Source organism: Coregonus clupeaformis, chromosome 18 (assembly GCF_020615455.1).
Source record: "Coregonus clupeaformis isolate EN_2021a chromosome 18, ASM2061545v1, whole genome shotgun sequence".
Taxonomy (NCBI): Eukaryota; Metazoa; Chordata; class Actinopteri; order Salmoniformes; family Salmonidae; genus Coregonus; species Coregonus clupeaformis.
This window is the reverse complement of record NC_059209.1, coordinates 29,267,549-29,280,958: the sequence shown is the minus strand read 5'-3', so window position 1 is coordinate 29,280,958 and position 13,410 is coordinate 29,267,549. Positions and strand designations below refer to the sequence as shown.

The window sequence follows — 13,410 nt, the reverse complement described above, 5'->3', positions numbered from 1 at the left end:
CATGCTGTGGGGATGTTTTTCAGCGGCAGGGATTGGGAGACTAGTCAGGATTGAGGGAAAAATGAACGGAGCAAAGTACAGAGAGATCTTTGATGAAAACCTGCTCCAGAGTGCTCAGGACCTCAGACTCGGGTGAAGGTTCACCTTCCAAAAGCCATGACCATAAGCACACAGCCAAGATAACGCAGGAGTGGCTTCGGGACAAGTCTCTGAATGTCCTTGAGTGGCACAGCCAGAGCTCGGACTTTAACCCGATCGAACATCTCTGGAGAGACTTGAAAATAGCTGTGTGGCGACACTCCCCATCCAACCTGACAGAGCTTGAGAGGATCTGCAGAGAAGAATGGGAGAAACTCCCCAAATACAGGTGTGCCAAGCTTGTAGCGTCATAACCAAGAACACTCAAGGCTGTAATCGCTGCCAAAGGTGCTTCAATAAAGTACTGAGTAAAGGGTCAGAGTAATTATGTAAATGTCATATTTACGTTCTTTATTTTTAATACATTTTCAAAAATGGCTAAAAACCTGTTTTTGCTTTGTCATTACGGGGCATTGTGTGTAGATTGATGAGGAAAAAAACTATTTAATCAATTTTAGAATAAGGCTGTAAAATAACAAAATGTGGAAAAAATCAAGAGGTCAGAATACTTTCCGAATGCGCTGTATATTTAGTGTCTAAATGTTTATTCAAAACATAAATAAATGTGCACCATAAGCACTTATCTCTCAAATACATCGTTACAGTTGTTAGTTAGCTAATTAGCTAATTTTAGCCATATTATGACCGTTCAGAATCATAACACAAAGCCTTCATTCTCCAAGATGCGTGCGCATGATTTTGCGAAGTTGTCATCCCACCCGTCTATTGAACATAAAGGTACGTTATGGTTGCAAAATGGTAACTTTCCCAACATGTCCAGGTCTTCCAGAAAGCCTGGTTTGAAGATTCCCGGAACCAGAAGAAGTAAGCAGGAAATCCGGAATCCTCCAACCAGGATTTGTGGAAAAACCTGGGAATTCTGGGAAAGTTACCAGAATTATCCAACTCTAGGTGGTGCATTTCACAAATAGATAATTCATCTCACTCAATATATTTGAATTCTAGCTTGATGAGGTATAGGGATCCTTCCCTAAAAGCCCATGAGATAGAGAGAGAAGGTACTCAAGGGGTCCTGTTAAAGCTGGAGGGGCACATGGCAGACGAGCAGTAATTTGAACATTCCTGTCTAGGGAAAAGGACTGATCAGTTTCCCAAAGAGATGAATTCATCTGGATTCTGTCTCTTAGTCATCATGTCCATGAAACACAGAAATACTAGCCCCAAGACCTTACAGCGTGAGGTTGATATAGGATACCCATATCTCTGGCGTCGTCCCGAATGGCACCCTATTCCCTTCATAATGCACTACTTTTGACCAGGACCTATAAGGCTTTGATCAAAAGTAGTGCCCTATATAGTATAATCCCTCTTATCTTTCCTTAATGGTCCTGGGCATCTGGGGACTAGCTATCTAACCACTGATACCCTCTGCTCTGCAACCCAACCCTTCTGCCTGCCATCTTTCCGCAGAGCCCCTGGCTCTGGCACAATGCATACACAGTGTTTATATGACTGTCATTCTGTTCTGACATGAAATATTAACACGTCTAAGAGGAAAAGTGGCTAGCCATAGTCTTCAGGCTAACCATAGTCCTCAGTAGGGGTGTACCGAAATGGCCATACTCGTGTTCTTAATCGTATCCCTAAATTAACAGTTGAAAGTCGGATCGGATGATACTCGTGATCTGAAAAAACTGAAGTGGTTTAATATGGCTAAATAGATTTTGCACGTTCTCACTGCAATAAATCTGCAGATTAGGAGCAGCGTGCGGAGGGGTGTATGTGTATGTATGTCTGTGTCCTCAACTTGCACCTGGCAGCCAAGTTTGCTGTCACTAAATCGGATTGTGCATCAACGTTTCATCTGTTTTCCCTACCCTTGCCCCGCTTGTTAGATTTGATGTTATTTTATTGGACAAAACAAAATGCTTTTCTTTCGAAAACAAGGACATTTCTAACCAAACTTTTGAATGGTAGTGTAAGTATTCACACCCCTTTGCTATGACACTCCAAATTGAGCTCCGGTGCATCCAATATCCTTTGAGCATCCTTGCGGTGTCACTACAACTTGATTGGAGTCCACCTGTGGCCAATTCAATTGTTTGGACATGATTTAGAAAGAAACACACCTGTCTATATAAGGTCCCACAGTTGACAGTGCATGTCAGAGCAGAAACTATACCATGAAGTCCAAGGAACTGTCTGTAGATCTCAGAGATATAAGCTTCATCACAATTATATCTGGGTAGTGGTGTAAAATAATTTCTAGAGTGTTGAAAGAGCACAGTGTTCTCCATCATTTGGAAATGTACAAAATATGGAACTACCCAGACTCTCCCTAGTTCTGCCCATCCAACCAAACTGAGCATCCGACAAGAAGGACCTTGGTCAGGGAGGTGACCAAAAACCCAATGACCACTCTGACAGAACTACAGAGTTCCTTGGCTGAGATGGGACAACCTGCCAGAAGGAGAAGTCTCTACAGCACTTCACCAATCTGGGCTTTATAGGAGAGTGGCCAAATGGAAGCCACTCCTGAGAAAAAGGCACATGACAGCAAGCCTGGAGTTTGCACAAACACAGGTGAAAGACTCTGAGATTATAAGGCAAAATATTATGTTGTCTCATGAGACAAACATTTTACTCTTTGGCCTGAATGCAAAGCGCTATGTCTGGAGAAAACCAGGCACAGCTCATCACCCGTTTAACACCATACCACGGGGGGCCAGTATGAAAAAATAAAAAAATAATCTATGCACTCACTAACTGTAAGTCGCTCTGGATAAGAGCGTCTGCTAAATGACTAAAATGTAAATGTAAAATGTGGTGGTAGCATCATTCTATTTGGATGCTTTTTAGCCAAATACCGGCAAATCCTTGATGAGAACCTGCTTCAGAGTGCAACCAACCTCCAACAGGACAATGACCCCGAGCATACAGCTAATGCAACACTGAAATGGCTTCAGAACAATAATGTGAAAGTCCTTGAGTGGCCCAGCCAAAGCCCAGACTTGAATCCCATTGAAAATCTGTGGAAAGACTTGAAGATTGCTGTTGACCGCCGCTCCCCATCTAATTTAACAGAGCTTGAGAAAATCTGCGAGGAAGAATGAAAGAAAATCACCAAATCCAGATGTGCAAAGCTGATACAGACGACTCAAAGCTGTAATCGCCGCTAAAGGTGCTTCTACAAAGTATTGACTCAGGGGTGTGAATACTTATGTAAATGAGATATTTCTGTATTTCATTTTCAATACATTTACAGAAATTTCTAAAAACATGTTTTCACTTCATCATTATGGGGTATTGTGTTTAGATGGGTGAGAAAAAATATATTTAATCAATTTTGAATTCAGGCTGTAACACAAAATGTGAAATAAGTCAAGGGGTATGAATACTTTCTGAAGGCACATCCCACTAGGCAAAAACTGGTTGAATCAGCATTGTCATTTCAATAACAAAAATCTATGTGATGATGTTGAATCAACATGGAAAACTGATTGGATTTGTAAAAAGTAATCAACGTAAGGGAATTTTGTCTTTTTTTCACCCAACTTTTAACCTAAATCCAATGTCATGGTGATCTTTTTTGTTGAATTCACGTTAGTTGACAACTCAAATGTAGACTAACTGACGTCTGTGCCCAGATATTATTGTTTTTAACAACCAACTTCTTTCTTTTGATGTCTCTTTGATTTTAGCTATCAGGACCAAGATCAAGGAGGTGAGACGGGAAGGCATGGACCGCAAGGTAATTCTGCAGAAGAGGAAGAAGCCATTGAAACTGGGCAACCTGAAGAAGAAAGACCTAAAAAAGCTGGTTCTGTACCTGAAGAACGGAGCCGACTGCCCCTGCCAGCAGCTGGATAACCTGGGCAACACCTACCTGATCATGGGCCGCAAAATGGACACGCAGTTCCTCCTGACGGGCATCCACAAGTGGGACAAGTCCAGCAAAGAGTTCAAAAAGGCCATCAAGAAACTCAAGACCCACAAGTGTCCAGCTTTCGAGAATGTCTTTAAATAATCAGACCCAACTTTTTTAGAAGCATCTCATCATCATGATACACAAGAACGTGTACAACCAAACAATCCAAATTTGTTTTTGTTCATATATCTATATCAACTGTATATCTTTCTACATTTACAGTCCTGCTTTACATTTTTCCGTTGTCCATTTTCCAGTGGAGCGTTGTGATCATTGAGACCTTCTGCTATAGTGGTTTCCAGTTATCTGAAAAAGTAAACCATTTCCACTTTGTGTATGTAGATACGTGTTACACAATCCCTGAATGTGCAGTAAAAAGACCACAATTCAGTGAGTTCTGCTGAAATGGATGGACTTGCTCCTCTTGCTCTGAACATGTAAAAGTAGATCATAGAATCGACAATTAGATCATATTGAATAGATTATACAGAATCAATAATAACGTGTATTTTAGCTTTAAAAGCCACATCATAGAGGAGGCACGGATAGGGTCATTGAATAACTTATTGATGATAGTATGATAGCGTGCCTTCACCTGATTGTCTCATCAAAATAATGACTGCACTACAGTTGATATTAAGAATGTCGTCCTCTCTTCAGCTGCCTCATTTGTTTTATATTTTCTTTGACTTTAACAAATATATAGAAATGTTAATCCAATCAATTCCAGTACATCAACTGCATCATCTGAGTGAAAATACCTTTTGCCTAATGGTACAGTATATGAAATGTACTGTGTGCCAAACTCTGTATGTTATAATGCATGCATTGTTCGGTATTTCAATTCAATTGCACAACAGTCTCTTGAGTGGCCACTCTGGTATAGAATAATGAAATCCCTTGCATTTGTATATGATGTCAGATAATATTTGACCAAAAAGTTTTCTTTCTTTTTTTGTTAATGTTGTCTTCAATTGCTCTCCCTCTAGATTGATGTTCATTAAGTTTGTGATAACTTTGTGTAGCCTCACATTTTGAAAGTGCAAATAGTTGATTGACAAATCTGTATTTTTGATTGTTTTGTTCAGTATTGCTGGTACATCTTAGAACTATCACGTTAAATGACAGATTTATTTTATGGCTGCAGTGCATTTCTGCCCATTGTTATGTACATACACATTTTACATAAATATAGAAAACAATGAAATGTTGTCTGGAATGTTCTTTCCATTTCAGATTGTGTGACCTATAACATTTTTGTAGAGATAGTACTCCCAGTATTACTTGCTCTCAAGCAGTTAAAGCTGGAATGAAGTATGAACTGTGGCCTGTATTTCAATGATACCCATGACTTATACTCATACAACACAGAAATAAAATGGAAAACCACCTACAGGGCATATTGATCTACACAAAATACTCCATAATGTCAAAGTGAAAAGAAAATTCTACACATTTTAAATAACTACATTTTGTACAAATATTAAATAACTAAAATATAGTAATTGCATAAGTATTCACCCCCTTTGTTTAGGCAAGCCTAAATTAGTTCAGGAGTCAAATTTGACTTAATAAATCACATAAGTTACATGGACTCACTCACTCTATGTGAAATAATAGGGTTGACATGATTTTTGAATGACTACGCCTTTCTCTGTCCCCCATACATACAACATATGTAAGGTCCCTCAGTCAAGTATTGCATTTCAAGCACAGATTCAACTACAAAGTCCAGGGAGCTTTTCGAAAGCCTCATAAAGAAGGGCAGTGATTGGTAGATGGGTAACAATAACAAATCACACATTGACTATCTCTTTAGCATGGTCAAGTTAATAATTATGCGGTGGATTATGTATTAAACCACTCAGACACATCAAAGGTACAGTCATCCTTCTGAACTGAGCTGCAGGACAGGAAGGAAACTGCTCAGGGATGTCACCATGAGGCCATTGGTGATTTTAAAATGGCTACATAGTTAAATGGCTGGGAGAGGAATTCACCTTTCAGCAGGACAATAACGTACAACACAAGGCCAAATCTACACTGGTTGCTTACCAAGAAGACAGTATATGTTCCAGTGAGTGGCCAAGTAAAAATGTTTACTTAAACGTGCTTGAAAATCTATGGCAAGACTTGGAAATTGCTGTCTTGCCATGATCCCCAACACCTTGACAGAGCTTGAAGAATTTAGAAAAAAATAAAGGTCAAATATTGCACAGTCCAGGTGTGCAAAGCTCTTAGAGACTTAATAAGACTTGCAGCTGTAATCGCTGCTAAAGGTGTTTCTAATATGTATTGACTCTAACATGTATTGGTGAATACTTATCTAATGAAGGTACTGTATAATAGTGTTTTATTTGTCATTAATCTTGTTAAAATGTTTCTTCCACTTTGACATTACGGAGTATTTTGTGTAGAGTGTTGACAAATTTTCATCCCACTTTGTAACACAATAAAATTGGGGGTGAATACTTCTGATAGGTACTGTATAAGTAGACCATGGTACAATCTAGACCTTCCAAAGGGCTCTGTTCCGTGGCGACCTGAGGCTTGTGTGTTGTGTTTGCCGTTAAAGTATGCACAGAGCCTCAAACTAAATTTCCCTAAGGGATGGTAAAGTCATTATCTTATCTTAAAGAACTGACACACTGACACAAACCTGTGCCCTCACATATACTGTATGCATCATGTACTCCTGTAAGTCGCTCTGGATAAGAGCGTCTGCTAAATGACTAAAATGTAAATGTAAATGTACTCAATAGGTTAACATACTGAACATTAGTTTTAATGCTAATGCTGACCTAATTGTCAGGGATTTATAGGTTCCACAGGTATAATTAGTTCCACTTCATGAGGAAGACCTCAGTTGTAGCTTGCAGCTATGTACGAAGAGACTTTTGGCATTGACGCTACTCTTAAAAGTAGCCTAGCAGTCTATCTTAAAATAACAGTGTGAAGTCTTAACGTTCAGTAAACTTTAATTTTCCGCTTTGCTAATGATGTGATGCACGTTATCTGATGCTGTAAAGACAGAAACAGGAGATCCTGTGACAGACAGAGTAACTTGTGGGAGTTCAAAGTCAGTCTTCATCATGGCATGCAGGACTGTCATGGCTGTCAAACAGATTGGAGTTGTTCTTGGTGAAGCCATTTTTACATCTCCATATTTAGGGAAAGAATGGATCTCTCATGCGTGCTGTTTTGATTTCTTTTCTTCAGACCTTGCTCTACAAAGAACACAGATTCTTGTCTCTTCCACTAACATTCAGTGTGGTTTCACAGGCTGTTGGTTGCCTGGTATGCTGTATATATTATTAAAAATTAATTGAGATATACATCATTAACAACTCATGTTGACAGTGAAATGCTGAGGGAATAAGGCAACACTGTCTAATCAGTTGTCAAAATGAAATTATTTGTTTGCAGAAGATTTTGCTGATTTTGCATGTTTTCCATGGCACACATGGTTTTAAAACGGGCGAGATCATTCCACTCAACACTGGAACAATAACGTAAAATCTTTACACATACACAGTACATTGTCAATATAAAAATTAGACAGTCTCTGAAGAAACACATCATTTCATGCTAAAATCCCAGAAGTTTGGATAGGTACATTATCAAATGTTATAAATATATCACTACCTTCAAATTGATCATGTCATATTAACGTGAATAAACAACAAAACAATCAAAAATGTTGTTGTTCATATAAAACATTTAAATATAAAAAAAGGGAATATTAAACAGACTTGTGCCTGCCCTGCACCCATCTGGTTTTAGTAATGGGTTTGGTATTGCAAAAATACATCTCAGATGTGGACTCAGCGTTCTAATCATTACTTCAGCCCCCCCCCAACACTATGCATGCAGTGAATGGGAAATTTGGAGCAAAGATGAAAACCTATTTGATGTGGCCCTCTTATGAAGTAGATCAGTCAGGACAACTACACAAATTGCTGAATAATTTTCTCATTTGCTGATATCTGGCCATTGGACCATCTGCCACTGACTGTGTGTGTGATTGTAGACTGGCTCACTGTGGGTCAGTGTCGATGCCCTTCATGTCGTATCTTAGTTATCTACTGGTATGTACCTGCTTATCTTCATGCTAAGACGTGACTACAGATATACACAAAAATTAAGAAAATAAATAAATAAAATAAAAAAGCTGGGTAAAAAACATCATTTTCATGGTATATAATTGTTTAGAGAGGTGCCCAGGCTGCACATTTGGAAGACAATCTGCCCTCCTCGCCACATCTGTACCCTTATGGTAATTACTATCTGTTGTTTTCAGGATGCAACTCCACGCCCTTACATTAACTGGAGGAAACCGTAAAGTGTTATTTAGACTTTTTTTTGGCAGCAAATGGGTCGTTGTAACCTAAGAGTGTTTTCTCTTTTCTTTACCAGGGTTGAGCCTGGAGGTTTTAAAAGTGAGGCAGTTCTCTGTTCTTAATCCATGTATGGGCCTTCAAAGGCATCAAAACCATTCCTCGAACTCCAGTAAAAAACATTCTTTGTGTTTAATGGTATAGCTGTATTCTCTTGTTTTATGGAGCCCCATCAGTAGCCAACAACATAAAAGGGTCATTTTAGTTGTTTGGAGTAGGCACCCATCCATGATATAAGCACCCGTAAAATAAACTACACCAAGACAAGAGAGGGAATCATGCTGAACGGTAAATCATGCAAATGATTTCCACAGTACTTACATTTCAAATTAATGTTGGTTAGTATTATTAATTTGGTGGGTGCTTATATATTATTATTTTTCACATATGTACAAGTGTGTATTAATACACATGAAATACACATGAAATGTTTTTTTTTTTTTTTTTTGCATAGCCCAACTCTCCCTGAGACACCCTCGGAGAGTGGGGTCACAGCCAGCCATTTTCAACGGCAACCCTGGAGCTATTAAGGTTAAGTGCCTTGCTCATTTTTCACCTTCTCAGGTCGGGGACTCGAACTAGCGACCTTTCGGTTACTGGCCCAATGCTCTAACCGCTAGGCTACCTGCCGCGCTGTGAGCTTTTGTTGTTATTTTCTTGCGGTTGAACAACACCTTTTTACAGCCATGGCCTGTACACAATATACATGTTCCAATGAACAATGAAGCTTCAATAGAGGTGGTCTGCTCTCTGCTGTGTCCACTGCTTTGCCCAACTGGTATGCAAACCTTTCACGAGAACCATGTTGAACAATTCAAAACATTGTCATACAAACACAATGTAATATATATGTAATAGCTAGTATCTGTATCCTAGTTTCAAACAGCTATTCTGATGTTGTTTTCCTGGGATTGTCTACAGCATTCTAAAATGGGAGGATTTGGGTAATACAGGTTGCATTTGGGTCCAGGTGTAGAATTATTGGAATGGAGTCAATTTGGCAGATCATTCATATCAATCTCAATACATTTGACCAACCCAGGCCTCCAAGGCACTTTCTTTTCTGGACTTGTAACAGTTTTAAATGTTTCCTTGTTGTTCTCAGCAGCATCTAATCATGCCTTTAAACTTCTGCATTTACTCAGGCAGACAGCAACGAATGGCCCTCTGTTAAAACACGGGAGGTGTTTTTTCTCAAACATGAGGTTAGCATTCTACATGGTTCCCAGCGAGAAGGGGGGTGTTGAAGCAAACTCACTGCACCAACTGCCATGTGTTTTTGAATAATAGCCATTAAGTTTAAGAGTATGATGTCATGGTAGGTTTGCTGTTCCAGTAACTATATTCCTTCATTCCATCCTGTTCCTGCTCTCTCACATGATAGGATTCCCAAAATACATGAAAGATTGTTACATTGCCATGTCAATTACAGGGAAGGAAATATTTGCAATAAAAATATAAAACATTAGGTCAGTGTAAGCTACACACTCCACCCCTCCAGTTGAAGTGAACATGGTTGGCTCTGCAGAATCTGTATCCTCGTGAAGGAAAACATTAGCACCTCATTTCGACACTGTGAAGTTTGATTAATTTATAGAACTCCTATTTGTCAGCTTTCAACATGAAGTTAAAGCAATTACCTGTAACAATCTCTCACTGATTCTTTTCCTCACTGTCACTGAGCATCGGACAAGGCAAATGCAAAGAAGCACCTTTGAGTAAAGCGTGATGATGCCAAAGTCAACCCAGTCATTTCATTTTTGGAAGCTGTTCTATATTTGTCACCAGTGTGACCAACCACCCCCAACATTCCAAAATAACTTGTTCAAATATTTGGGTAAAAGTATTTTTTTTATTATTATTTTTTTATTTATTATTTTTTATTTATTTCACCTTTATTTAACCAGGTAAGCCAGTTGAGAACAGGTTCTCATTTACAACTGCGACCTGGCCAAGATAAAGCAAAGTAGTGCAATAAAAACAACAGAGTTACATATGGGGTAAAAAAAAACATAAAGTCAGAAATACAACAGAAAATATATATACAGTGTGTGCAAATGTAGCAAGTTATGGAGGTAAGGCAATAAATAGGCTATAGTGCAGAATAATTACAATAGTATTAACACTGGAATGCTAGATGTGCAAGAGATTATGTGCAAATAGAGATACTGGGGTGCAAAAGAGCAAAATAAATAACAATATAGGGATGAGGTAGTTGGGTGGGCTAATTTCGGATGGGCTGTGTACAGGTGCAGTGATCGGTAAGGTGCTCTGACAACTGATGCTTAAAGTTATTGAGGGAGATAAGAGTCTCCAGCTTCAGAGATTTTTGCAATTCGTTCCAGTCATTGGCAGCAGAGAACTGGAAGGAATGGCGGCCAAAGGAGGTGTTGGCTTTGGGAATGACCAGTGAGATATACCTGCTGGAGCGCAGACTACGGGTGGGTGCTGCTATGGTGACCAATGAGCTAAGATAAGGCGGGGATTTACCTAGCAGTGATTTATAGATGGCCTGGAGCCAGTAGGTTTGACTGACGAACATGTAGTGAGGACCAGCCAACAAGAGCGTACAGGTCACAGTGGTGGGTAGTGTATGGGGCTTTGGAGACAAAACGGATGGCACTGTGATAGACTACATCCAATTTGCTGAGTAGAGTGTTGGAGGCTATTTTGTAAATTACATCGCCGAAGTCAAGGATCGGTAGGATAGTCAGTTTTACGAGGGCATGTTTGGCAGCATGAGTGAAGGAGGCTTTATTGCGAAATAGGAAGCCGATTCTAGATTTAACTTTGGATTGGAGATTCTTTATGTGAGTCTGGAAGTTGAGTTTACAGTCTAACCAGACACCTAGGTATTTGTAGTTGTCCACATACTCTAGGTCAGACCCGTCGAGAGTGGTGATTCTAGTCGGGTGGGCGGGTGCCAGCAGCGTTCGATTGAAAAGCATGCATTTAGTTTTACTAGTGTTTAAGAGCAGTTGGAGGCTACTGAAGGATTGTTGTATGGCATTGAAGCTCGTTTGGAGGTTTGTTAACACAGTGTCCAATGAAGGGCCAGATGTATACAAAATGGTGTCGTCTGCGTAGAGGTGGATCTGAGAGTCACCAGCAGCAAGAGCGACATCATTGATATACACGGAGAAAAGTGTCGGCCCAAGAATTGAACCCTGTGGCACCCCCATAGAGACTGCCATAGGTCCAGACAACAGGCCCTCCGATTTGACACACTGAACTCTATCTGAGAAGTAGTTGGTGAACCAGGCGAGGCAGTCATTTGAGAAACCAAGGCTATTTAGTCTGCCAATAAGAATGCGGTGGTTGACAGAGTCGAAAGCCTTGGCCAGGTCGATGAAGACGGCTGCACAGTACTGTCTATTATCAATCGCGGTTATAATATCGTTTAGGACCTTGAGCGTGGCTGAAGTGCACCCGTGACCAGCTCGGAAACCGGATTGCATAGCGGAGAAGGTACGGTGGTATTCGAAATGGTCGATGATCTGTTTGTTAACTTGGCTTTCGAATACTTTCGAAAGGCAGGGCAGGATGGATATAGGTCTGTAGCAGTTTGGATCTAGAGTGTCACCCCCTTTGAAGAGGGGGGATGACCGCGGCAGCTTTCCAATCTCTGGGGATCTCAGACGTTATGAAAGAGAGGTTAAACAGACTAGTAGTAGGGGTAGCGACAATTTCAGCGGCTAGTTTTAGAAAGAAAGGGTCCAGATTGTCTAGCCCAGCTGATTTGTAGGGGTCCAGATTTTGCAGCGCTTTCAAAACATCAGCTGTCTGAATTTGTGTGAAGGAGAAGCGGGGGGGCATGGGCAAGTTGCAGCAGAGGGTGCAGAGTTGGTGGCCGGGTTAGTGGTAGCCAGATGGAAAGCATGGCCAGCTGTAGCAAAATGCTTGTTGAAATTCTCGATTATTGTAGATTTATCGGTGGTGATAGTGTTTCCTAGCCTCAGTGCAGTGGGCAGCTGGGAGGAAGTGCTCTTATTCTCCATGGACTTTACAGTGTCCCAAAACTTTTTGGAGTTAGTGCTACAGGATGCAAATTTCTGTTTGAAAAAGTTAGCCTTTGCTTTCCTGACTGCTTGTGTATATTGGTTCCTAACTTCCCTGAAAAGTTGCATATCGCGGGGGCTATTTGATGCTAATGCTGTACGCCACAGGATGTTTTTGTGCTGGTCAAGGGCAGTCAAGTCTGAGGAGAACCAGGGGCTATATCGGTTCTTAGTTCTGTATTTTTTGAATGGGGCATGTTTATTTAAGATTGAGAGGAAATTACTTTTAAGGAACAACCAGGCATCCTCTACTGACGGAATGAGATCTATATCCATCCAGGATACCTGGGCCAGGTCAATTAGGAAGGCCTCCTCGCTAAAGTGTTTTAGGGAGCGTTTGACAGTGATGAGGGGTGGTCGTTTGACCGCGGACCCGTTACGGACGCAGGCAATAAGGCAGTGATCGCTGAGATCCTGGTTGAAGACAGCTGAGGTGTATTTAGAGGGTATGTTAGTCAGGATGATATCTATGAGGGTACCCATGTTTACGGATTTAGGGTTGTACCTGGTAGGTTCGTTGATAATTTGCGTGAGGTTGAGGGCATCTAGCTTGGATTGTAGGATGGCTGGGGTATTAAGCATATCCCAATTTAGGTCACCAAGCAGTACAAACTCTGAGGATAAATGGGGGCAATCAATTCACATATGGTGTCCAGGGCACAGCTGGGGCTGAGGGGGTCTGTAGCAAGCGGCAACAGTGAGAGACTTATTTCTGGAAAGGTGGATTTTTAGAAGTAGAAGCTCAAACTGTTTGGGCACAGACCTGGATAGTATGATAGAGCTCTGCAGGCTATCTCTACAGTAGATTGCAACTCCACCCCCCTTTGGCAGTTCTATCTAGACGGAAAATGTTATAGTTGGGGATGGAAATTTCAGAATTTTTGGTGGCCTTCCTGAGCCAGGATTCAGACACTGCTAGAACATCAGG

At 40.6% G+C, this 13,410-nt stretch overlaps 1 protein-coding gene across 2 annotated transcripts in view; it reads left to right on the top strand.

The window, feature by feature from the left end:
- LOC121530673 (secreted frizzled-related protein 1) overlaps positions 1–5,234 on the top strand; it is a 29,302-nt gene extending 24,068 nt beyond the window's left edge. For both annotated transcript variants that reach the window (XM_041835813.2, XM_041835812.2), the window contains one exon: positions 3,801–5,234. In XM_041835813.2, coding sequence (XP_041691747.1) covers positions 3,801–4,126 — 326 coding nt within the window. In that variant the 3' untranslated portion in view covers positions 4,127–5,234. The remainder of the gene's footprint in view (positions 1–3,800) is intronic.
- Positions 5,235–13,410: the final 8,176 nt, after the last annotated feature.